General features: G+C 48.1%; 2 protein-coding genes across 2 annotated transcripts in view; both read left to right on the top strand.

The window, feature by feature from the left end:
• Nucleotides 1-4,654: 4,654 nt before the first annotated feature.
• LOC118695109 (matrix remodeling-associated protein 8-like) lies at nucleotides 4,655-23,241 on the top strand. The gene is made up of 10 exons (XM_036396511.2): nucleotides 4,655-4,904; nucleotides 11,213-11,233; nucleotides 12,464-12,775; nucleotides 13,798-13,899; nucleotides 15,592-16,038; nucleotides 19,105-19,263; nucleotides 20,432-20,462; nucleotides 20,976-21,052; nucleotides 21,917-21,994; nucleotides 22,787-23,241. Exons 1-10 carry the CDS (start codon nucleotides 4,856-4,858, stop codon nucleotides 22,810-22,812), a joined length of 1,302 nt encoding a protein of 433 aa, XP_036252404.1. The 5' UTR covers nucleotides 4,655-4,855; the 3' UTR covers nucleotides 22,813-23,241.
• Nucleotides 23,242-24,069: 828 nt separating this feature from the next.
• LOC118695083 (uncharacterized) overlaps nucleotides 24,070-26,393 on the top strand; it is a 10,867-nt gene continuing 8,543 nt past the window's right edge. Inside the window, 1 exon segment of the mRNA XM_036396477.2 lies at nucleotides 24,070-24,871. Coding sequence (XP_036252370.1) covers nucleotides 24,070-24,871 — 802 coding nt within the window.

The raw sequence follows: 26,393 nt of genomic DNA, 5'->3' as shown, positions 1-26,393 counted from the left end.
TAGAAATGACTCCTGATTCCCCTAGGAAATGGGAATTCTGGAAAGATCTGAGAGGCAAGAGGGATGAAATGAAAGTTAAAAATGAGAGTTCTTCCCAAAATCTTCCCAAAATCTGTGCAGCTGGTGCAGGCTCTGCTCCCAGCTCTGCCACTGCTGTGCTCTGTGAGTTTGGGTGACTCATTTCCTTTTGTGTTCCATGGCTCCCTCCTGCTCCTGTCTGTTTAGATTCCAGATTTTTTCCTCCCAGGAGCTGCCTGTGCTGTGCTGTGACCAAGAGAGAGCCTTGCACACATCAATGAGGGACCAGAAAACACATTTAATGTGATTTTAGTTATTTTTTAGCAGCATTGAAATTGAAACAATCATCTCAAGTACTTAAAATTAATTTTTTTTTTTTTTATTAAAATTATTTTTCTGGAGAAGTGATTTTTCAGATTTACCTTCATACAGTTTGGTCCTGCCAAAAATATTAAACTTAACAGAAAACCATAATTTACACCTGCTCCGTGGGTGTCTGTGAGTTGCTGCTTTGTGTCTCTTTTTCCATCCCTGATTGATTTGCTGCCTGTTGTTTTCCCATTTCTCCATGGTCAGTTGTTTTTTTTGGGTAGCTTCTGTCTGGAATTAAAAAAAAAAAAAAAAAAAAAAAAGAAAAGAAAAGAAAAAAATAATCAGTGTTGGTTTCCTGGGCAATTTCTCTGTTTTTCTAACTGGTTTTTATTAATGCTTTTGAGATGAATCCCAGGAATCTGAAGCTTTGCAGCCAAAGGAGGTGTTTAAATTTTGAATGCTGTGCCATCCAAGGGTGCTGGAATGCAGGGAGCTTTGGAGCTGCCTTGTGGGTGCAGACAGAGCACAGCAGAGCTGGAAGGACACACAGACACGTGGATTAATGGGAATAATCCACCGAGCTGGAAAACTCTGGGTGCTGCAGTTGAACTCCTCACTTGGGCACATCCAAAGGAAATCGAACCCTAAACCTCCAGGGCATTTCTGCTGATCACATTTCTAGAAACGCCCACAAAGACAAACGACAGCCTTGGGCATCCTGCTTCACATCTAAAGCAGCCACTCAGGTGGACAAAGCCCTGCTGGAAGTGCGGGCTCAGGGCGGTGATTGGCTTGTGGGAAGTTTCCTCCTCCCCATCTCTTCCCCTTTTTTACCCTTTTTGTTTTCAGGCTGCGCTGAGAGGCTTCCCAATAAATCCAAATTGAAGAGCAGCAGCCAGAAAAAGTGAGCAAGCATCAGATCAGGAAAAAAATGTCTGATGCCAAGGGGAACTCTCCATCCTTCAGTGCAATTTTTGAGCGGCACTAACACGAGTGGAATGGCCCCATCCTCACAGCCACAAATCCATTAATTAAAAAGGAATGCCAGCATTAATGATCTGTTGACACAAATTACAGTACAAGGACCTGTGTGCAGGGTTTGTCAGCACTCCAGGCTCATCATCAACAGCTCCTTTAAATACAGAGTGTTCCACCGGGATCAAAGGAGAAAATTCCTACTCATGGGAAGAAGAAAGGATCAAATTCCTGGGACAGGAAAGTAGTAGGGAATGCTATAGTTAGAGTACAAGAGTACAGCTAATTGCCAGTGGCAAAGGCAGCAAGGAAAAATAAAATAAAATTCAAAGTAAAATACGGAAAAAAAATAGAACAACTTTGCATGGGAACAGTGACAGAAAGACCAACAACATTTTCATTTTTCACTTTTCTCTTGAAACCAAATCCTCCAGCTGCCATGAAGCCCTGAAATAATCCAGCTTAGAGCAAGAACTGTGAACTGAAAGGACAAAATTGAAATCCAACCACAATGGCAGGGCTGCCAGGCAGAGCCTGTCATTACTGCAGGGCTGGAACAAGGCAGGCACCTCTCAGCCCCAGCATTTCCCTGCTTGTTCCCCAGCCACAAACACAAATTTGCCTTCTCACAATGACAAGGTGATGCTCTCACCAGATGTTGTTTTTTTTTTTTTTTGTTTCATTTCCCTGGAATCCACTGGAATCAGCAGCCTGAGATGCAGCCACCAAAGCAGCTGAGGGGCTGGGGAATGAGCAGGGCAGAGCTCTGACACCTTCAGGCTGTGGGGAATTTAAAAAATGTCATGGGAACATTAAACAACAGAAATATTCTATAGATACAGAGATACATTATAGAGATATAATAGCCAGAGACAGGTGAAACCCACAGAAATGCCCCCCTGGATTTGTGGTGAGCACTGGGCAGCCAAGGGATGCTCAGTGTTGGGAGAATCAACCCCAGTTCCCCTGGGAGTGGGGAGGGAGAAAGGCTGGGGAGCACAGCTCAGCTCAGAGTGGAGAAACTGCTTAAAAATTCAAAATTCAAATCCTCCTAGAGCAGGAAAAATGTTGACACAGCTGCTCTTGCAGGATGTCTTTGGAATAGCAAAGCCCCAAGAAGCAGAGCTGTGCAGGATTAGAGATTGGACAAGGCAGATATAATAATAAAATAATTATTAATAAAAATAATAAACTAAATAAAATTATATCTTTTATAAAATAAATTAAATAAAATGATATCTTTTTATAAAATTATTTATCTTTATAAAATTATTTCTAAAATAAAAATAAATAAAATTATTAATAAAAATAATAAAATAATTATTTAAAAAAAACCTCAATGTGTCCCTTTCATCCCCTCTCTGAACCCCACAGAAGCTGCTGCTCTCCTCCCTGGGGTGATTTTAGGAGATTTCAGCTTTGTCCAGCCTGGACTTGGCTCCTTGCAGTCAGGAAATATCCAGTCCATGAGAGCAGCAACCACAGCAAATCTGCTCCTTCCCAAAAGCCCTGCCAGGAGCAGGCAGTAACCTCTGCACTGCCACAGCTGGGAGGCAGAAAAGTGGGGAAAAAACCCTGGAATTGCAGCCTGGAGGGCCCTGCCCATGGCTGGGAGGGAGCAGGGGAAGGAGAAAATGCTGGATTTGCTGTTTGTTTGGTGGGAGAAGCTTTTTGCATCCCTGGCAGGCATTTTCCAGGCTGCTCTGAACACAGCTGATGGAGACAACAGGAAAGGCTCCTTTTTCCATGAGATTCCAGGAGATTCCATGAAATTCCAGGAGATTGCTGGCCCAGCAATCCCCATGAGATTCTCCCATGACATTCCATGAAATTCCAGGAGATTCCAGGAGATTGCTGGCCCAGCAATCTCCATGAGATTCTCCCATGACATTCCATGAAATTCCAGGAGATTCCAGGAGATTGCTGGCCCAGCGATCTCCATGAGAGTCTTCCATGAAATTCCATGAAATTCCAGGAGATGCCATAAAATTCCAGGTGATTCCATGAAATTCCATGAGATCCCAGGAGATTCCAGGAGATTTCTGGCCCAGCAGCTGCTCTGGATCAGCGCTGTGCTTGTTGTGACACCTGGCACGGGTCAGGGGCGGGGGTACAGGAGGTTTTGCTGCCTGCAGGTGGTTTGGGATTGGGATAATGGGAATTCCTGAGGCTGGCACAGAGGAGCTGACGGGATCAGGGTTGGGTTGGGCTGGATTTGTTCACACCCAGGTGGGGAGGGGCTGCTCCCATCCCATCACCCCCCAATCTCCTCACTGCACAGAAATGTCAGAGTTGGACTTGCCAGGGAAAGTTTTCTTCTTATCTGAAGATTATTTTAGGATTTTTCCCTAGAAACAAACCACTCCTCTGGATCTGTCTTGGACAGTGTGGAGTTAACAGCAGGCTGCATTTTTTTTTTCGTGGTCATATTATCTAACAATAATAATAGCTTCAGTTTCTTGGAATTTGTTTGGAAGTGTCTGGTCCTGTCTGATGCTGCAGACAGGATCCTGGACTGGCTGAAGTTCTGATCTGGATGCTCCCAAAGTTTCCCTTGTTGCAGCGTGTAATTATTTAAATGTTTATTTAAGGGGTTGTTATAATTATAATTACAATACTCTCCTCTTTCCTGAAACTCTTCCCCCTCTGGGGTAGAGGGAATCTATTTTCTGGTGGAGTAGAGAGACAGAAAAATGTCAGCAGGAAAAATTCAAGTGTGGCAATTAAGTTTATGCTCATGGATCCCATGGGAAGGCTCCTGACTTTTGTTTTTAAGTTCTCTGATGGAGTCCCACAGACATTTAAGGACAGTGAGTTTTAATTCCCTTTCTTCACTTGATGATTAATTTGATTGCATTGTAAATTCCAACAAATCCAATCCACTAAATGGTGTTAACCATAGGCTACAACAACCTGACAACAGAATGTGAGAAAACAGAAAAAAATGACCATATTTTAATTTTCCTTTAATATATAATTTTACTTTTAATATCCTAGCAGCAGCTACTTTATTTCCTATTTTATACCCCATTTCTTGACTTTAATTTTCCTGTAAATACCCAGCCCTTGCTTACAAATCACAGGACAGGGTAAATATTGTTTTCTGGGCTGTCTTTGGAGACTGGAGCTGGAAGTAAAACCATATGAGGAGATCAAAACCCCATTGAAGGCAGCAGCAGCATAAATCCAGTCTGGAGGAGTGTCAGACAAAGGCAGCAACAGCTGGATCAAGTAAAGCACCAGGAAAATTGGTTCCATCCCTAGGGGGAGGGAGAAAAGATTTGTTTTGTGGGACCGAGTTTGATGTCAGAGTGAGGGAGGGCTCAGAAGGTGCCAGAGGGAAGGGAAGGAGCAGAGGGATCTGCAGAAAGTGCTGGGGAAGGGGAGGAGGTGGAGTAAAACTGCACAATCTGAGCTGCTCCCAGCTCTGGGGATGTAAATTGATGAGGTCACCGTGTTTTCCAGTCACAGAAAAGAGAGTTAAAGGAAAAGAAAAGCGTTGAACTTGTTTTTCGAGAGAGGCAAAAACTCCGAGGAGCCGAAGAAAGGAATGGAGCAACTTGTGAAACTCCTCCTGTGGCAGATCCTGCTTCAGCAAAGTAAGCTCTGAGCTGCTGCTGTGCTGATATTTGTTTTTATTTCAGCTGCACAACAGGGTTTGTGCAGGTTTACAAGATTTCGAAGTGTCATCTTTGTGAGATTTCGTTCAGATTCCTAAATGTGCTCTGTTTTCCTCTGGGGAGGGGAGGGAGTCAGAGGTTTCCTCTCTGCTTTTTTGGGGAGAGAATGGAAAAATGTTTGAGGTTGTTGGAGCTCTGTTCAGCATGTTTGTGCAATTATTTTTTTTCCTATCAGCAAATTCAAAGCCAATAAGCTTGGCTGTGAGTACAGCAAAGCTTTCAGAGTCAGAGTTACAGGATTTAAGGTTATTTTTTTTAAGTTTGAAGAAGCAGAAACAGCTTGGGGGGCTGTGAGAGGGTTCAGAGCAAGGAAAAAAAAAAGGATTTGTGTTTTTTGGGTTTCTTTTTGTCTTGTCAGCATAAAGACACACACAGAGTTCACTTTTGGGTAGCAATGTGCAAGAAAGGGGTAGGAAATGAGAAGTTTTTTTGGGGACTGGTGACCCCCTGGTCTTCCCAGCCCTTTTAAAAGGCTGTGGCTGACACCTGAGCCCCTCAGCACTGAGGTGGAATCAGGTGAGGAGTTCTCCCTTTGGTCCCTCATTAATCCACTTTCCATTTTTGCAATGCCCCAAGGCAAGGCTGAGGAGCTGGCAAGGGATGGGATCAGTCACAGGGACAGAAGGGTTAAAGGGGCTCAGAAATCTGGGCTGTGGGGTGGGCTAAAGAGGAGGAAGAGGAGGAGAAGCCAGAGGTGCCACCTGAGCAGGGATGGGCTCTGACACAGCTTCAGGTGCATTTTGGATTGAGCTGGGTGCACTCTGAGGTTTGAGCCCGCCCAAATCAGGTTTATAACTCAATAACGAGGATGGGGAGAGGGGAAATCTGTGACCCCTCCTGCACAGGAACCACTCCTGTGGAATAAGGTGAGGGATCAGGTGAGGAATTCTCCCTTTGGTCCCTCATTAATCCACTTTCCATGTCACCACGGCATTTTTGCAATGCCCCAAGGTGAGGCTGAGGAGCTGGCAAGGGATGGGATCAGTCATAGGGACAGAAGGGTTAAAGGGGCTCAGAAATCTGGGCTGTGGGGTGGGATAAAGAGGAGGAGGATGAGGATGATGATGATGATGATGATGATGATGATGATGATGAGGAGAGCCCACAGCTGTGTGCTCCAGAAGCTCAAACCAGTCCAGTGAGTCCCAGTGAGGTTTGGCAGAGCAGCCAGGGCAGGAAGAGCAGGTTGGGCTCCTGCAGAGCCAGAGGTGCCACCTGAGCAGGGATGGTCCCTGACACAGCTTTAGGTGCATTTTGGATTGATCTGGGTGCACCCTGAGGTTTGAGCCCACCCAAATCAGGTTTTATATATATGTATATATATATATATAAAAATAACAGAGCACAGAGATTTCCTCACAGCACAGATTTTCCCCCTCCCCATCCTCGTTATTGAGTGATATGTATATATATATATATATATATATCTCAATTATATAGATATATATAAAAATATATATTATCTATATTATAGATAAATATATAAATATATAACATAAAATATATAACTCAATTATATATATAAAATAAATATATAAATAAATACAATATATAAATATATATTTATATATATATAAATATAAATATATAAATATATATCAATTATATATAATACATATATAAAATATATATTATCTATATTATAGATAAATATATAAATACATAATAGAATATATATATATCACTTAATTATGTATATAATATATATAAAATATATATTATATATATTATATATAAATATATAATATAAAATCTATATATCACTCAATTATATATATATAATATATAGAAAAATATATAAATATAGAAAAATAATTTTAAAAAATAATATATAGATAACGAGGATGGAGAGGGGAAAATCTGTGACCCCTCCTGCACAGCAGCCACTCCCTCAAGTGTTAATGGCTCAGCTCCGTGTTTGGAATGGCTCAACAAAACCATCCCGTGGGCCTGCAGCCAAGGGGAAGCTCACAGGGCAGGGGAGGCTTTCTAAAACTCTGCAAAAATCCCAGAAGAGCTGGGGCAGATCTCTGAGGGATCCTGTCTGTGCCCCAGATGGGGAGTGGCTCCTTGCACTTGTGAAAAACGCCAATCACTTGTTTTTAAAATTTTCAAAGTTTAATGGTAATAAAATGGTTATTAAAATAGTAATACAATTAGAGTAATAATAATTTGGACAAATTGAATTAGCATAATATGAGACAATAGAAACAAAGAGTTACAGACAGTCCGGGTACCTTTTCTGGGCAGCACAAGCCCGAAAAAGGACCCACGTTAGCAAAGGGTTAACCCTTAAAAACAACAACCTGTTGCATATTCATAGACCTCATTAGTGATGCATAAATTCCATTCAAACACAGGATTCTGTCTGGTCAGTGTCAGCTTCTTCCTCTGAATCCTAAAAGCACCTTCAGGCAGAAGAAGTTGGTTTCTTCTGATAATGGGGCAGTAAATTCTTTTTCTCTGAAAGATTCAGGTGTCCTGTGGCTGCTGTCTCACTGTGAGTCCTTTCTTTAGAAAAAGTATCCTACATAGCATCGTTTCTATTTTAACATTTTTTATAACCTAAAACTCCATTTAACACACTGCTCAAGAGAATCAACACAGCATTGCTTTCTAACACAACACATATAACATTCACTTTAATATTTGCCAAAAGCCAATCACAAAATACATGCGTTTTTCACACACAGACACAAGGATTCTCCTTTCCGCAGAGGCAGCACATTCCTGCTCTCTGCATGTTCCTACCTGCAGGGAGGGCAGGATTTGTTGGGGCTGGCTGGGTGTTCAAGGGCTCTGGAATCCTTTTGGGAAGTGGGAGAGTCTGCTGCTGGGAAAGCTGTCCCAGGAAGCCTTTAACAAAAATAAACAAACACAGAGATTTAGAGAAAAATCCCAGCTCAAAGCCCGGCATCGAAGGGAAATTCAGTTTTGAAGGGAAATTCAGTTTTGAAGGGAAATTCAGACTGAAAGGTCTTGCAGGCTGGACTGGGAGCAGTTTGGGATCAGCTGTTTGCTCACCTCCAGATGAGCCCAGATGTTTCTCCTGGTCACTGCTCAGTGAGTTTTAAAAACCTGGGCTCATTTATGTCACCCAAAAAAGCCATCAGGGCCTGTCAGCCCCACAGAGAGTCAGGATGGAGCCACTGCCACCCCCAGAGGGTCTGGGGACAGCGTGGTGGCACTGGCTGCTGCTTTTGCCATGGTTGTGCAATGAGCCCGCAGAGCCCATTAAACCCCCTGCACGCAGAGGGATTTGTGGGAAAAATGAGGAATTTGGCACACACAGATTTGAGGAAGAACTGGCCCTGTTGGGCTCTGGTTGTTTTGCATCCGCCAGTGTGAAAGAGGAGCTCAGCAGCTCCTGGGTCCCAGAAGGGAGTTCAGCCCAGCATTGTCCAGACAGGGCTCAAGGGACAAATTTCTGTCCTTGCCCTGCTCCAGGGACACTGCCAGAGCCCTGAGCATGTCACACATCTTTCACAGCCCCTGCCTTTTGCTTCTAGTTTGCCCACAGTTTTTTTGGGCTTTTTGGGGGATTTTTTGGGGTTATTTTTGTGGCTTAATTCTTCACATGAAAAATGGATGGGATTCAAGAAGTAAGAGCTGGCTCTGCCTTTTACAAGGGATTAAGAAATCGTTTTCCGGGCTGCTTTCCTCTTTTTTACTGTGGGACCACAGAGTATCTCTGGGATCCTGCTGACTCAGCACGGGGGACAGCACAGAATTGGCTTTTGTTGGGTTTTTGTGGGGTTTTTTGGTGTTTTTTATGGGGGGGTTGTGGTTTTTTTGGGGGGTTTTTTGGGTTTTTTTTTGGGGGGGGGGTTGTTTTGTTTTGTTTGTTTGTTGTTTTTGTTTTCTTTTCTTTTTTTTTTCTTTTTTTTTTTCCTTTTTTTTTGTGGTTACATCACCCAGGGGAGACAAAGTGATTCTCCATCCCATGGAACTTGAAATTCTTAAAACAAAAGCCACAGCTGAGATCTGTGTTGGCAGCTCTGAAGGCAGCTGAGGTTCAGAAGCTCCAGGCCCTGGAGGTCCGTGAGGACAGGAGGTCAGAGCTGTCACCAGGTGCAGGAAGGCTCTTTGGTTTTGGTTTTGACTCACCAAAATCCCTCCTTCCAGTGCCCCCAGTGCTGCATCCATGAGCTGTCGCCTTTATCTCTGCTCAGAAATCCCTGCCCTTAGTGCTGGAGCTGTCACCTTTACTGGGCTGTCATTCATCTCTGCTTCAAATCCCTTTTAAAAGCCATAAAATCCCTTTTAAAAGCCATAAAATCCCTTTTAAAATGGAATGACTTTTTTTGAGGAAGCAACAGCATTCCTGCCCTGTTCCTGGCTGAAGTTTTAGGAGTGGGAGAGGAAAAGAACCCAGAAGACATCAACTTTTCTTGTCTAAAAGCTGCTCTATCTCAACCAAGCCCCTTTTTCACAGAGAATTGTGTTGGGAAATGCTGCCCAGGCTCCAGCAGCTCCACCTGGGTAGGGGAAAGGGGAAAGGAAAGAGGAAATTTCAAGGAAAGGAAAGGAAATTTCAAGGAAAGGAAATTTCAAGGAAAGGAAATTTCAAGGAAAGGAAATTTCAAGGAAAGGAAATTTCAAGGAAAGGAAATTTCAAGGAAAGGAAATTTCAAGGAAATTTCAAGGAAATTTCAAGGAAATTTCAAGGAAAGGAAAGGAAAGGAAAGGAAAGGAAAGGAAAGGAAAGGAAAGGAAAGGAAAGGAAAGGAAAGGAAAGGAAAGGAAAGGAAAGGAAAGGAAAGGAAAGGAAAGGAAAGGAAAGGAAAGGGGAAAAAGGAAAAAGGAAAAGTCCTTGCCCTTGCAGGTGGGAGGTGCAGGGCTCCAGGAAGGTGCAGAAGCAGGTGCTGGTGTGAGCTCAGAGTTTTTGTCACTCCTTGGATTTCCAGAGCTGCATTCCTGAATATTGTGGTAAATTCGATGCTGCTCCGTGTTTTTCCCATTAGCAGAGGGGAGCAGTAAATGCCTTCATTCCTCTGCCTGGGCCAGCAGAGGATGTTTCTGTCCCACCAAATCAATTTGTTCTTGTGCAGGGCTCTGGAAGCAGCCTCAGGCACCATTCCCCAGCTCCAAATCGCCGTTTATGTCACGACATTGTCCCCTGGCCCCGGGGCAAACCACACCCGGACGCTGCCTGGACACAGGGACACCTCAGCTGGTGGCCTGGCACAAGTGACACCGATTTTTTCCTGGCTGATTTGGTGCTCTGGAAGAGATTTTTTAATAATTCTTTTGTTTTTCTAAGCCAAATCTAAGTCCTGGCTTCCAGCTGACACATTTTGCAGCCTATCATGAGAAATGATGAGAAATCAAATGATGGAATTATGGTGTCTCTTACAGACAGAGAGCACAGACCTTGTCCAAGGTTTGATTTTTCTCTTTGTGATGCTGAGATTTGAAATGTAAGGAAAAAACCCCTCCTATTTGAAGTGCCTTTTTAAGGGAAAGGCACTTTTCCTCCTATTTTAAGGAAAAACCCCTCCTATTTGAAGTGCCTTTGAGCTGGCAGCTCAACAGAGAGAGCTGCTCATTTTTTGTTCTCTGCTGCCCAGTGCTTTGTGATAGAAAAAGAGGAGGAAACCAAATTAATTCTCAGCACTTGGGGCTGTGCAAATACCCCCAGTCTGGAGTTGAATTTGAAATTCATAAATTCCAGGGCTAAAAAAAAAATTAAAAAAAATACAGTCTTTGTCTGGAGGACTTTGTGCCTCTGACATTAGCAGGACAAAACCTCCTGTGATTTTGGTGGGTTTGGCTGGGTGGAGAGATGAATGGTGGGGTTGTGTTGGGGATCTGTGTTGGGAATCCAAAGCCTGATGCCAGGAGACCTTCTGGACCCCTCCCACACAAGGAGCAGGAGGGACTGGGGCAGAGAAATGCAGAATCAGAGGAATTGGTTCATCTCTGGCAAAGTTGCTCAGAATCAGAGGAATTGGTTCATCTCTGGCAAGGTCCCTCCTGTGTGGATCTGAGTCGTGTGGGTTGGAGGGAGCTGCTGCACCCAGAGCATCACAGAATTAACTGTGACACAGAATTCACTGCGCAGACCACGAGTGGGAAATGGATATAAACACCCAGATATAAACACCAGCATTAACAGGGAAAGGGGGAATAGATGGAGAAATAACAGAGGCTGCTGACTTGGAGTGTGTTTGTAGCTTTTTTATCCTTTTGTTGTCAGTGACGCTGTTTGTTTTCTGCTTTCACAGGTTCTGTGGGCTCATATTCAGGTGAGTGACACCTCTGGAAATCTGCCAGGCTTTGTGATTATGAGAGGAGAGAGAGAGGGCCCTGATTCCATGGCTTTCATTCCTAATAGGGGCTTTCATTCCTATCTTCCATGAATTATCCATGCCATGCACTGGTGTCCCTAAACCTGCATTAAACTGGGGCTCAGGACTAGGAAGGGTGGGTAGGACAGCTTGAGTGCTCAATCCTGATAACAGACATGAATGAAATCTGTGGTTTAAAGTTTTATTTATTAGGAAAAGGTTCTTCCCCCTGAGGGGGGCACTGACCAGGCTTCCCAGGGAATGGGCCCAGCCCCAAGAGCTCCAGGAGCATTTGGATCCCTGTCAGAGGTGCACAGGGCGGGGTTGTTGGGGTGTCTGTGCAGGGATAAGGTTGGGTCAGAGATTTCTGGGTCCCTTCCAGCTCAGGATTCTCCATGGCATTGCTCTGTGCTGGTCTTGAAACCAGAATCAAAAACACACAGAGACTCCAGCCCCTCCTTCACACCCCATTAACTCCATAACCCTACAACCCTTTTTTTTGCTGGTTTTTCCAGTCCCAGCTGATGCCTCCAACCCCACCAGGCTGGTGGTGTCTGTGCTGAGCAGGTTCCCCTGGGAATGGTCCAAGAGCCAGGCCCCAAGAGCTCCACCAGCCCCAGGAGCTCCAGGAGCATTTGGATCCCTCTCAGGGGTGCACAGAGTGGGATTGTTGGGGTTTCTGGGCAGGGATAAGATTGGATCAATGATTCCTGAGTCCCTTCCAGCTCAGGATTCTCCATGGCAGTGCCCCGTGCTGGTCTTGAAACCAGAATTAAACACACAGAGAGTCCAGCCCCTCCTTCACACCCCATTAACTCCACTCTTTGTTTTGCTGGTTTTTGCAGTCCCAGTCTGTGCTGAACATCAGGGCAGCCCTGGGCTCCCAGGCCGTGCTGCCCTGCAAGAGCCACCGCATGGTGTGGACCTGGGAATGGTCCAAGAGCTCCACCAGCCCCAAGAGCCCCAGGATGGCACTCTTAGGGATGCAGAGTGGGATTGTTGGGGTTTCTGTGCAGGGATAAGGTTGGATCAGTGATTCCTGGGTCCCTCCCAGCTCAGGATTTTCCATGACATTGCTCCATGCTGGTCTTGAAACCAGAATTAAACGCGCAGGGATTTCAGCAGCTCCTTCCCACCCCGTTAACTCCATAACCCCACAACTTTTTTTTTTTTTGCTGGTTTTTGCAGTCCCAGCTGATGCCTCCAACCCGTCCAGCAGCGTGGTGGTGTCTGTGCTGAACATCAGTGCAGCCCTGGGCTCCCAGGCCGTGCTGCCCTGCAAGAGCCACCGCATGGTGTGGACCCAGGACCGCCTGAACGACCGGCAGCGCGTGGTGCACTGGGACCTGCTCAGCTCCTACTTTGGGGACAGCAGGATGGAGAGGCTCTGTGACATGTACTCAGCCGGGGACCAGCGTGTCTACAGCTCCTACAACGAGGGCAGGATCCTCATGCCCGAGAATGCCTTTGCAGATGGGAATTTCTCGCTGGTGATCAAAGGTGTGGAGGTTTTTTTCCCACCCTCGATGGGTTTTGGTGGGAATGGGTGGCTCACAGGATGTTTTTTTGATAAACTGGTGATTCAGGTGTTAGGGCATGGGCTGGGCTTGGTGATCTCTAAGGTCTCTTCCAACCTGGTCATTCTGTGGATTCTGTGAGTACCAGGTTAATAAGTCGAATTCTCAGGAGGAGTTTCTGAGTTTGGAAGGGGCTGCCCAGGGAGGTGGTCTGGGAGCAATTTGAGGTGTGCCTGGCTGTCCTTGACCCTTGGAATTCAGAGTTTGGGAGCAATCTCAGTGCACTGGTTTTGGTGGGAATGGGTGGCTCACAGGATGTTTTTTGATCAATAGATTCATGGTTTAGTTGGGGTGTTAGGCCATGGGTTGGGCTTGATGATCTCAAAGGTCTCTTCCAACCTGGTCATTCTGTGAATTCTATGAGTACCAGGTTAATAAGTCAAAATCTCAGGAGGAATTTTAGGGTTTGGAACTGCCCAGGGAGGTGGGGGAAGACACTTGGGACTCAGGGTTTGGGAGCAATCTCAGTGCACTGGTTTTGGTGGAAATTAATGGTTCACAGCATGTTTTTGATAAACGGATTTATGGTTTAGCTGGGGTGTTAGGGCATGGGTTGGACTTGATGATCTCCAGTGCCTACAGCTCCTACAACCAGGGCAGGATCCTCATGCCTGAGGATGCCTCTGCAGAGGGGAATTTCTCACTGGTGATCAAAGGTGTGGAGGTTTTTTCCCACCCTCGATGGGTTTTGGTGGGAATGGGTGGTTCACTGCAACAATGACCAAATCATTATTTTGGGTGAGGTGATTTGTCTCTGCCTAACCCACCCAGGTGATAAGGATGGCTTAGAATGAAGTTGTTTACATCAAGGATTTGGGAAACTGCAAACGACACAGATAATTGTTGTCTCAGTATAAACCACTGAATTCCTCTCTCTGCAAATGGCACAAATCATCATTGTCTCAGTATAAATCACTGAATTCCCCTCTTTTCCCTGCTCTACAGGTGTGGCAGACAGTGATGCAGGCACATATTCCTGTAACCTTCACCACCACTACTGCCACTTGTACGAGACTGTGAAAATCCAGCTGATCATCGCCAAGAGAGGTGGGTGTGGGGACACCTCTGGTTCTACAGGTGCCACAGGAGGCTTGGGAAGCAGCAGCAGGAAAACCTGGTGCTCCCTGGGCTGTTTGCTGCCTGCTTCCCTGAGTTTCAGAGGTTTCATTTACAAAACTCTCATTTTCCTTGGCCAGACAATGCCTGCTCAGCTCAGTGTTTGCTCCTTACCAAACTGTCCCTGCTGCTGCAGCAGCAGCACAGCCCTGGTGACAATTCCCTCCTGGTGACAATCCCCACCCTCATCTCAGCCACAAGGACCAGCCTGTTCTCTTGCTGATGAGCTTATCCTATCCAGCCTCTACTTAAAACCCACCCCACCTTAAGCCCAGCTCTAACATCCGGCTGTTGGCAGCTGCAGGGAGTCCCACCCATCCACACAGGCACCCTTGAAAAATCCATTTAAACCTCTGGGCGACAGCAGTGGAGCTGCTGGGGTGGGAGTGCATCTCCCCTGCTGCTCTCACAGTGCAATAAAAACACCCTGAGAGCCCCAAGCTGCTCCTCTGTGCTCTGCTTCCTCTGTTATTCCTTTTTTAAGAGCCAAGATCAGAGCAGTGCTGCTTCAGCTCCTCCAGTAATTAGGGCCTTTGTGGGTAGGAAAGCATTTCCTGCTGAGAGGATTGGGATGAAGATCCTCGTTCCATTCTTAGCCTGTGGAGGGAATTTGCTTCCTGCTCTCTGAAGCAGGAGATTAACTCTGAGTTAGAAGGAGGAGAAAGTGGCCCTGCTTCATGAAATGGCCAAGGGTGTTAGAGGATATAGGTGGTTTTTTTTTACTAACTGGTGAAATAAATGTGAAAAAGGCAGGGTTGTTCATGCTAGTGCATGTTCAGGCTGTGCCATGTGGCACTTTGAAGATTTTGGGAGGGGGTGTGTTATAGGATTCCAATCTTGGGGAGCTTTAGGGTTCCAAGAGAGCAATCTCTGGGAGTCCTTGACACTTGGAATTCAGCATTCCAGGCTCTGGGAGCAATCTCAGGTGTCTCTGGCTGTCCTTGACACTTGGTGTTGAGTGGGAACTTTGTATCAACTCCGTCCACGTGTGGGACAGCAAATTGGCCTAAAATATTGCTGATTTTGGCCAAGGAAAGGAAACCTGTGTGATGCCTCAGGTTTAGATTTTCTGTTTTTCTATTTCTGTGCTGCTTTAGTGTGTGGATCTGGGTTCACATCAGGGGATGCTGAGCTCTGTGCACAGAGCAGGGAGACAAAACAATTCCTGCTCCAGCTGGGCACCAAGGACAAATGATCCAAATCTCAGCCCAGGAGCACAAACACCGTGGGCTGGAGAGAGAAAAACAAGGATGGGACTGCATGGGCTAAAGCTGGAATTGGACAATTCACTCCAAAATGCAAATGGAGCAGAACTGATCAAAGTGACAGACCCCATGAGCAGTTGTGCATTTTGGGACCATTTTGGTTCATCTTGGTGCAGCCCTGGTTGGGCTCTTGTGCTGCCCAGGGTGGCTCCATGGAGGAGATCCTTTTCATAAACCCCTGCTTTATTTTTTAACTCTGTCTAGTCCGTTCTTTTTTAAACCTGTCTAGGTCAGCCTTCACAAAGCATCGCAGGAAGGAAACTTAAGTAGATTTTGTGGGGGGGGGAAAAAGGAGAAGTGGGGCAAAACCAGTGGGGCAAGAGGAGCAAACCCATTCCAAGGCTGTGTTCCCCCACAGACGAGGAGCCCAGCGAGTACTGGGACGGCGAGAAGCCGGTGCTGGTGGCCCCGGAGGGCAGCACGGTGACGCTGCCCTGCGTCAACCGCCAGCACATCTGGACGGAGCGGCACAGCGAGGAGGAGCAGCAGGTGGTGCACTGGGACCGGCAGCCCCCGGGGGTGCCCCAGGACCGCGCCGACCGCCTGGTGGATCTGTACGCGTCCGGGGAGCGCCGCTCCTACGGGCCCCAGTTCCTGAGGCAGAAGATGAACGTGAGCCGCGGAGCCTTCGGCCTCGGGGACTTCTCGCTGCGCATCTCGCGCCTGGAGAGCGCCGACGAGGGCACCTACTCGTGCCACCTGCACCACCACTACTGCGGGCTGCACGAGCGCAGGATCTACCACCTGGCTGTCACCGAGCCGCAGAGGGACAGCAGGGTGGTGAACATCACGGTCCCTGCTGCAGGTGAGTGGTGTTCCTGTAGAGATGGGCACTAAAGGTGGTGAACATCACGGTCCCTGCCGCAGGTGAGTGATGTTCTTGTAGAGATGGACAGCAGGGTGGTGAACTTTTTTTTTTTTGTATTTTTCCCCTTTTTATTGGTTCTCTTTCCTCCATGCTTTTATGGAGGTGTGGGCAGGGGGTTGATGCAGCCCTACCTTTGCTGTCCCAACTCTTCCCAGCATTCCCAGCAGAGTTTCTCTCCCCTTTGCACGGATGTTTGGGCTGTGCAAGGTGCCAGACCATGCAGAATCAACCACCAGGAATTTTCTTTCCTCCACCCTTCAGCTTTTCTTTCTTTTTTTTTTTTTTTTTTTTTTGTGTGTGTGTGCCATAAACCAATTTTCATATTTTCCACTGCACTGAGCTATCATCTGTCAGCCTGTCCAAACTCAAAACCATCACACTTCGTTCAGGCAGAAAAAGAAAACAAAAATCCCAAGTTTAATATAAAGTCTTTTGGGTATAGTTCTTTATTAACACTTTAAAATATTACTTGTGTTTTAATATTTATTGCCTGTTTAATACAGAATTTTGATTCTCTTCATACATTTTTAAATAGATTTATTCTCCTGTAAGAAGTTGGCTTTCTCAAGTCACAGAGACCTAAACTTTTCCCCTGGGGCTAAAGTTGGTGTCCAGTTCCTCCTGTTTGGAGCAGAGGCAGGGGCTCAGTGCTGCTTTCAGGCTCAGCACTGGAAATGTGCTGGATATTTATTAAAAGTGCATTTTTACTCAGGGTTTGCTCTGCAGCAGGTGGCAGGAGAAGCTGTTCTGTCTCATAATTAGTGCTAAAATATTGCCAAACCTTTGCCAGGTTTGTGGAGAGCTCTCCACCTTTTCCAGCAGAATAATTTGGTCTTTGACACTTTGGGAAGATGATGTTAAAGCACTTCTTAAACTTAAGGTTTCCCCCCTCATCATTAGGATTTATTTTTCAGTGGTTAAAATGTCCTGGGAGTGGATTTGGGGTGGGTGGATGTTTAGGATTTATTTTTCAGTGGTTAAAATGTGAATTTGGGGCAGGGTGGATGTGAGATGTGCTGACAGATCAGATCTTGGCTACAGAGTAAACCTTCATCACCCCAGCCTAAATTCTGCTCCCCAGTTATCAAATGGGAAACATCCCATTGCACAAAGTTATCAAATCTCAGTTTCCACTCTTTGTTTTTTGCAGTGATCTCCTCAGTGTTGCCTAAAGTTTAAACCCAAGTTCTGTGGGAAAGCAAAAATCCAGGAATAGAAATTCCTGTGTTTGCTGTGGCACCATCTCATTATGGCAGCAAGGAGCCAGGGGTGGGACAGGGCAGAGCTGTCACATGTGCTGTTTGCAGCTTTGCAAGTGGCTTCCTTGGTTTGAATTGATATTTTTTAGCTTGGCAGGGTGGAAATCCCGTGTTTTTTCCAGCTCTGTGTCCAGGGAGAACTGGAAATCCCAGTAAAAAGAGCACGTTGCTCTGTTGATTTTTGATTTTCACGTTGCTTTTTGATTTTCTAGGAGTGCTGTTGGCATTAGCAAACCCTCAGCTCTGGTTTCAGAGTGTTTATTTCCACCCACTCTTGCTTGATTTAATTTGCTTTTCGCTGGGTTGGTGTTTTTGAACTGCTGGAAACTGCCCAAAAAACTGGAGGCAGTCCCAGTGCCAGAAGTGTCAGGACACATCTGCTGAAGGGTGCTGTGGCTTTTGAGGTATTTTTGAGGTATTATTTCCCCCAGTTTTGCCCTTGTTCCCTCTGGGGAATTCGCAGAGGGATCTCCCAAGGGCTCCATCCTGATCTTGCCTGGTGCTCTGTGAAAATTCCCTGTAGGGGGAATCTCTTCTGCTCAGTTTTGAAGGAAAAATCCCTCTCCCCTTAGAGTCCTCTGGGATTCCATCCATGCCTGGGCTGGCTTTGTCCATTCCTCTTGACTGTTGCAAGCAGAGGAGTCGCTTCCTCTTTACACGTGTAAAACATTGACCTATTTATTTGAGACCTACAAAAAGAAAAAAAAAAAAATGTTCCACATAAAAAGTTTTGAGCTCTCCTTTCCTGTGCTGTGGGACAGGAATCCTGCTGCATCCTCAAAAGGAATGGAATCTTGGCTTTCCTCTGCTTTTTTAGGGGGGTTTATTTATTTTATTGATTTGATTTCATTTCAAAGGAAGCTCAATATTTTTTGGCTCTGGAAACTCTTCCCACTCCATAAATTATAACCCTTGGCAAGGAGGGGCTGCTGGCTGGAGCCAGAGCAGTTTGGAGTTTGTGTTGAAAGGGACCCAGAGGAGCATTGTGGGACCCTCTGGAAGGTTTGGGGCTGAAATTCCCCCCCCCTGCAAGAACACTCTGATGGCCAGGGATCATTTTAAACCCTGGGAATTGTGATCAATCATAATTTAGGCACTGATTAATTCTTGCAATCCAGAATTCCTCCCTGAGCATTGTGGGACCCTCTGGAAGGTTTGGGGCTGGCTTTGCTCTGGAATTCTCTTTGCAAGAACACTCTGATGGCCAAGGATCACTGATCCCAGGGAAGGGATCCTGTTAAACCCTGGGAATTATGATAAAACATAATTTAGGCACTGGGAATGATGATAAATCATAATTTAGGCACTGATTAATTCTTGTAATTTGGAATTCTTCCCTGAGCATTGTGGGACCCTCTGGAAGGTTTGGGGCTGGCTTTGCTCTGGAATTCCCCTTGCAACAACACTCTGATGGCCACGGATCCTGTTAGACCCTGGGAATGATGATAAATCATAATTTAAGCCCTGATTAATTCTTAAAATTCAGAATTCCTCCCTGAGCATTCCCACCTGGCATCGTGGGACCCTCTGGAAGGTTTGGGGCTGGCTTTGCTTTGGAATTCCCCTCTGCCAGAACATTCTGATGGCCAGGGATCCTGTTAGACCCTGGGAATGATGATAAATCACAATTTAGGCACTGGGAATGATGATAAATCATAATTTAGGCACTGATTAATTCTTGCAATCCAGAATTCCTCCCTGTGACCTCACTCCCAGTGAACACTCCCTGTTCTCCTTCCCTCAGATCCAAACGTGGTCAGGGGCCACAATGTCATCAATGTCATCATCCCTGAGAGCAGGATGCACTTTTTCCAGCAGCTGGGCTACATCCTGGCCACTCTGCTGCTCTTCCTCGTCCTCCTCATCATCGTGGTGCTCGTCACCCGCAGGCGCCGGCACAGAGGTGAGTCCAGGGAAATCCTGGAAAGATTCCTGCAAGGAGCAGGATCCCCTCCTGGGAAACCAGGAACCTGCCCAGGGGGAGGACTTGCAGGGCTGGTCTGGTGTAAAAATGCCCAGGTTTTGATTTTGTGGAGTTGCTGGGGTTGGAAAGGATCTCCAGGGTCATCAGGTGCAGGCCTTGGCTGGATCCCACTCATGATTTGTTCTGTAGAAGGGAGAAAAAAGCCCTTCCCAGGTGGGATTTATCCTTTGGGAGCTCAGGTGTCCAGGATTTGCAAGGTTGGTGTGGTGTAAAAATGTCCAGGTTTTGATTTTATGGAATTGTCTGGGTTCTAAAGACCTCCAAGGTCATCAGGTGCAGGCTTTGGCCGAACCCCACTCCAGATTTGCTGGGTTGCTCCACAGAAGGGAGAAGAAAAGCCCTTCTCAGGTGGGATTTATCCCTTAGGAGCTCAGGTGTCCAGGATTTGCAGGGCTGGTGTGGTGTAAAAGCATCCAGGCTTTGGATTTGTGGAATTGTTGGGGTTGGAAAAGACCTCCAGGGTCATCAGGTGCAGGCTTTGGCTGCAGCCCGCTCATGGTTTGCTCTGTAGAAGAGAAGAAAAGCCCTTCCCAGGTGGGATTTGTCCTTTGGGAGCTCAGGGGTCCAGGTCCTTGCCCAGTGGGAGGATTTTCAGGGCTGGTGTGGTGTAAAAATATCCAGGCCTTGATCTTGTGGAGTTGTTGGGGTTGGAAAAGACCTCCAAGATCATCACATCCAGGCCACAGAAACGAAGAAAAGCCCTTCCCAGGTGGGATTTATCTCTTGGGAGCTCAGGAGTCCAGGATTTGCAGGGCTGATGTGGTTTTAAAATACCAGGCCTTGATTTTGTGGAATTGTTGGGGTTGGAAAAGACTTCCAAGGTCATCAAGTGCAGGTTTTGGATGAACCCCACTCATGATTTGCAGAGTTACTCCACAGAGGAGAAGAAAAGCCCTTCCCAGGTGGGATTCATCCCTGGGAGCTCAGGTGTCCATGTCCCTGCTGGCTCTGGGATCCCATCAAGGGACACTGGGATCTCTGGGTGGCACCCTCAGAACTGGCTTTGGGTGCCACACAAATAAAAACAACCCCAGGAATGGGTCTGGACTGGCTGTGACTGCTCATTCTGCTTTTTCCTCCTGGTCAGGTTATGAATACAACGTGAAGAAATACGGAGAGTAAGTATAATCAATTTTAATATTATTAATATTATTAATTAGGTTTAGAATGCCTTCAAGTGAAATTTGGATTTCCTCCTCAGCTAAGAGCCTAAACCAGCTGGAAATCTGGTTAGGAGGAGGAAGTGGAGGGAGAAAATGGTTTGTGGGGCTGATTTGGCGATTGAATTTCCTCTTGTTCCTCTTTGGGAACTGATTGAGGGGTGAAGTTTCTGTGAGATGTCCTTGGGAACTGGTGGGGAAGGAATAATGCACAGATCTGCTGTGAAATGGGGCCAAGATCATGGAGCTGGGCTCCTCCAGACCTTATTTCATGGGATTAAAGTGGGAAAAAAAAGGAAATTGCAGGATTGGCTGCCCATTGTTCTAAGATCAGGACAAACAAGTGGGGAAAAAATTTAAAAATGAAATAAATCCTCTAAAGAATTAGGAAAGCTAAGGGGGAAAAGCGTGAAAGGAGCCAGATATTATAAGATGGGACAATACCATTTTCCACCATTATTCCCTTTTCAGGAAGGATGTGAACCTTAAAGAATTTACAGTGGACACAACAGATCTGACCCCACACAAAAGTGAAGACATCAGGCTGGGTAGGTGTCCCTGGCACCAAAACAGGTCCCAATCCCTGGAAATCTGAAATTTCTAATGGCACTTGGATATTTGGAAGTGACTTAATCCATTCTTTACCCTCTGGCGGTGGGTATGGACTTTATTTGAGGATTTATAGGATGGATTTTGGGGATTTCCAGCATTCCTGAAGGTGGATGCTGCTCCTTGCTGGGGTTTGAAGGTGCAGCCTGGAGTTTATTGTGCCAATAATTGAGCAGGGCTTGGTTCTGGCTGGGATTTGGAGTGGATCCATTTCAAAAACTGCTGCTCCACCCTGAGCTTCCTGAAGCCTTGCCATGATGCCAAGTTCACCCCAGCTGGATAAACCAGGAAATTAGAAATATTATAAAGGGGAAAATTATAAATAATTTATTTATATATATATATAGTGACAAATATTTATCCCTTTATTTTTTTATTTGCATCCCCAATAAAGGCACAACCTTTAAAAGAAAAAGCTGACAAGAATTGCTGTAAAGGCCGCAGCAAACAAAAAAATTTGGAAGTAAAGAAAGGAATTGCAGAGGCTGGGTTGCAAAAATCTGGATATTTAGTAATCTAGATAATTAATAATCAGTCATCTCCAGGTGAGCTTTGAGGAGATAATCCAGAGCTGGAAGGATCAGTGAGGAGCAGGGAGCTGAAGTTTGCACAACTGGTTAATGCCAGGGGCTAAAATGAACTCAGAGCTGTTTTCCTGCTGAGTAACTCCACAAATAATTCCTAGAAATCAGAGGTGCCAGGCCTGGAGCACAGCAAGGAAGGGCTGATCACCTCTGTCTTGCTCATCAAATTCTTGTTTTCTTTTAATATCCTGCGTGAATTCTGCTCCTCCCCTTGCACAGATTACAAAAACAACATCCTGAAGGAGAAGGCTGAGCAAGCCAGAAGCTTCCCAGCAAAGAACATTGATTTAGACAAAGGTAATCATCACTTTCTTCCCTTTAATTGGTGGCTGTTCCGATGGGAACAGTCCATCAGTGAGTGACCAAGCCACAGCCAAAAAGGAATGAGAAACCTCATGGCAAAAGCAGGAATGAGAAGCCAGCTGCATTCCCATCCTTTCATCATGGGGCCACAAGATGCAAGCAGTGATTTGCCTTTTAAAAGCTTTGGGCATGGCACAAATTGGAATTTTTCTTGATTGGAAAAAGAAAGCTTGGCAGGGCTGGAGCAGCGCCTGCTTTGCTGTGACCTCAGAGGGAGCCCAAAAATGTCCTGGCTTGGTGTTTGGGCAGAAAACACAGTGCAGAAGGAGAGTGTTTGGAGTGGAATTAATTTCTGGGTAATTTCAGTTACTTCATCCAAGAAAAGCAAAGGTCTCTCCCTGCCTGGGGCTGGATCTCCTCCTGCTGCTCCAGGATTAATCCCCAGGGCTGTGCCCTGTGTTTGTAGGACAGCTCCTGTGATCAGCTCTGGGATTCCATTACTCACTCCAGGGGAATGAGGATTTAATAAAAGGGGCTGAAATGACACCAAGTAGGGGATGGAGAGCCCAGGAGCTCTCCCTGATGGAATTCTCCTGGAATTTTCTCCTGCAGGGTGGGTCTGGGCAATAATTTACCCCCAGCCTGTCTCACTGGGGGAGCTTTTTGATATCAGGGATGTGGGTGACTGCAAATGCTTGGCCTAGAAATAAATCCGTATTTTTGTGCTTCTTTGAATTGTTTGAAATCTCTCTCGAGGTGCTGATGCCCTTTTCCATTTGCTTTCAGATTTCAGGAAGGAATATTGTAAATGAAGACACTCCCAAGCTGCTGGCTGGTCCAGAAGCTTCCATCCAAGATAGATAACGTGGAAAAAGAGATGGTTTTTCTTATTTCCATCTCCCTCCAGTTCCCACAGAATTTTTTCCGCATCCACTTTTTTTTTTTTTTCCCCACACAAGGGTGCAAATGCTTCATGAAAGAGTTAAACTGTCTTGTGTGCATTTATGGGGTTGCCTTTTCTTCTTCCTCTGTTCTCCCAATCCTCCCTCCTTCCCCTTTTCTTTCTTGACAATTATTGTTGGATTTTATGCATCAATGATTTTTATGAGCTGAATCAGCAGAGGTTTTGCTTTGATGTTTCAATGACACAAATCCTATAGCATTTCCACAGGATTCTGTGTTTGAATGGAATTTATCTGTCTGTCCTGTATTTATTAAAGCAGCTGTCATATTCCAGCCTCCCCCTCCTCGTCGCACGGTTTGTGTGCGGGGATGTGGCTGTGCGGACGAATCGTGACACAAAGTAGTCCCACTCGGTGCTAGGGTTGCGGAGGGCGAAAACGCGGAGGCACACCAGGTGGGGGTTGTGCAGGATCACGCGGAGGCACACCAGGTGGGGGTTGTGCAGGGTCACGCGGAGGCACACCAGGTGTGGGTTGTGCAGGGTCCCGCGCTGCGGAGGGATCTCTCGGTGATGCGGCCGAGAGAGATCCGGCAGAGGGGGAGACGCGGAAGGATACATGCAAGGCGATGCAGTTTTCGCCTGCTGTGGTGCCGTGTATCGACCCGGTGGCGGTGGAAGCGGCGTGCCCCGGCACAGGGATGCCGGCTGTGGCCGGACAGCGGCACGCAGCGGCTCGGAACCGGGACCTGGCTGTACCAGAGCTGCGGCCAAAGCAGTGGGGGGTGGTGGCGGGGCCGTGGAGATAGAACTGCGTATGCGTGCGGCTGATCCCGGAAGCAGCGCTGTGGTTGGATAAGGCGGCGCGGAGTGATATCGCTGGTGCGGGGGGCTGCCGGAGCGGGGGGGGCCGGTGGCGGAGCTGCGGAAACGGGAGCCGGGGCTGTGGTCGTGGGCGTGGAAGGGAACGCCGAACGCCGGGACGGTCGCGCTCGCAGGAGGCGGCGGAGCCGCGCCATCCAGCAGCTCTGAAGCGGGGGGCCGCCGGGGGGAAGGCGCGGCTCGGCGCGCCATGGAGCGGCGGCGGCAGGAGCGAGAATGCGACCACGGGCGGCGGCCGGGCGGCCTCGTCAGCGGGAGATGATCCCGGGGCGGCGGGAGGCGGGAGATGATCCCGGGGCGGCGGGAGGAGCAGCGTGGAGGCGGCGGGATTCTGCTGCGGGCGGTTTGTCGGCGGCTGGACTGCGGCGTGCAGCCGCTGGGAGCCGGGGTCCCTGCTGGCCCGGCGGGCAGGGGCGGCGCTGAGGGGACGCTGCGCTGGAGCGGCGCGGCACCGGCACGGGGTGGCTGGGGCGTCCCGGTCCCAGCGCAAGCGGTGCCGTGCCGGGACCGGGGGATTGCGCCCAAACGCCGGCAGGGGCGGGGTCAGCGTGGGCGCCTGAGCTGCGGCGGGGCCCGTGGGCAGCTCGGGGTGTGCGGCGCGCGCTTGAACGGCAGGTTCGGGGCGGGGGGGGGGGGGCAGAGCTTCCCGCGGCAACGCGCACAGGGGGCGCTGCGGACGCCGCGCGGCCGCGCCAGGCGCGATCGGCACTGCAGAGCCGGGAGCGGCAGGGAACTGCAAAGCCGCAGCAGCAGCGGCGGGACTTGGGCCAGCACCGGCCCCGCTGTGTCGGCAAAGGGGGCGGGGGGGACCGGGGGGGACCGGGGGGGGCGGCAGGAGCGGCCGCACTCGCGGGTAACGGGGGGGGAGCGGCGGAATCGGAGGGGGCGGGGCCGCGGTAACGCTGGTGGGCGGGACCGTAAAAGCGGAGTTGAGGGACGGGGCCCGCGGTACCGGGGGCAGCAGGGACTAACGGGATGGCAAAGGCAGGAGCGGCGGGAGGCGCCGGCGGGTGGGGGCGGGTGCCGGAACCGCGAGGGTGGGGGGCGGGGCGGCAGGGGTGGACAGGACTGCGGGGTCCGACGGGGAGGTGAGGGGCGGGTCCCACTGGAGACTCGCGGCGGCAAGGGGCGGGCCCGCAGGAGGGGCGGGGCGACTGCTGCGGGCACCCCCCGTGCGGCAAACACAGCTCAAAGCAGCGCCCTGCAAGCTGGGACCAGCGCTGCGGCAGTCATGGCCCGGCGGGAAATACTATTAAAAAGTGCTTTAAACACCTGTGTCCATAATTTCCGGGAAAAACGGCTGAACGGCAGTTTTACGACAGTCGCGCATTACGGCGCTTTTACGACAGCCGCGCATTACGGCACCTTTTGCGACAGTTCTGCTTTACGGCACCTTTTACGACAGTCGCGCTTTACGGCACCTTTTGCGACAGTCGCGCTTTACGGCACCTTTTGCGACAGTTCTGCTTTACGGCAGCTTTTACGACAGTCGCGCTTTACGGCACCTTTTGCGACAGTTCTGCTTTACGGCACCTTTTGCGACAGTCGCGCTTTACGGCACCTTTTGCGACAGTTCTGCTTTACGGCACCTTTTACGACAGTCGCGCTTTACGGCACCTTTTGCGACAGTTCTGCTTTACGGCACCTTTTGCGACAGTCGCGCTTTACGGCACCTTTTGCGACAGTCGCGCTTTACGGCACCTTTTGCGACAGTTCTGCTTTACGGCAGCTTTTACGACAGTCGCGCTTTACGGCACCTTTTACGACAGTTATGCTTTACGGCACCTTTTACGGCAGTTATGCTTTACGGCACCTTTTACGGCAGTTATGCTTTACGGCAGCTTTTACGACAGTTCTGCTTTACGGCACCTTTTGCGACAGTCGCGCTTTACGGCACCTTTTGCGACAGTCGCGCTTTACGGCACCTTTTGCGACAGTCGCGCTTTACGGCAGCCTTTGCGACAGTTCTGCTTTACGGCACCTTTTACGACAGTCGCGCTTTACGACACCTTTTACGACAGTCGCGCTTTACGGCACCTTTTGCGACAGTCGCGCTTTACGGCACCTTTTACGACAGTTCTGCTTTACGGCACCTTTTGCGACAGTCGCGCTTTACGACACCTTTTACGACAGTCGCGCTTTACGGCACTTACGGCACCTTTTGCGACAGTTCTGCTTTACGGCACCTTTTACGACAGTCGCGCTTTACGGCACCTTTTACGACAGTCGCGCTTTACGGCACCTTTTGCGACAGTTCTGCTTTACGGCACCTTTTACGACAGTCGCGCTTTACGGCACCTTTTGCGACAGTCACGCTTTACGGCACCTTTTGCGACAGTCACGCTTTACGGCAGCTTTTGCGACAGTCACGCTTTACGGCAGCTTTTACGACAGTCGCGCTTTACGGCACCTTTTACGACAGTTATGCTTTACGGCACTTTACGACAGTTCTGCTTTACGGCACCTTTTGCGACAGTCGCGCTTAACGGCACCTTTTGCGACAGTCGCGCTTTACGGCACGCTTTTGCGACAGTTCTGCTTTACGGCACCTTTTACGACAGTCGCGCTTTTACGGCACCTTTTGCGACAGTTCTGCTTTACGGCAGCTTT

Source organism: Molothrus ater, chromosome 23 (assembly GCF_012460135.2).
Source record: "Molothrus ater isolate BHLD 08-10-18 breed brown headed cowbird chromosome 23, BPBGC_Mater_1.1, whole genome shotgun sequence".
Classification (NCBI taxonomy): Eukaryota; Metazoa; Chordata; class Aves; order Passeriformes; family Icteridae; genus Molothrus; species Molothrus ater.
The sequence above is the reverse complement of the archived record's forward strand: the minus strand, read 5'-3'. Positions and strand labels throughout refer to the sequence as shown.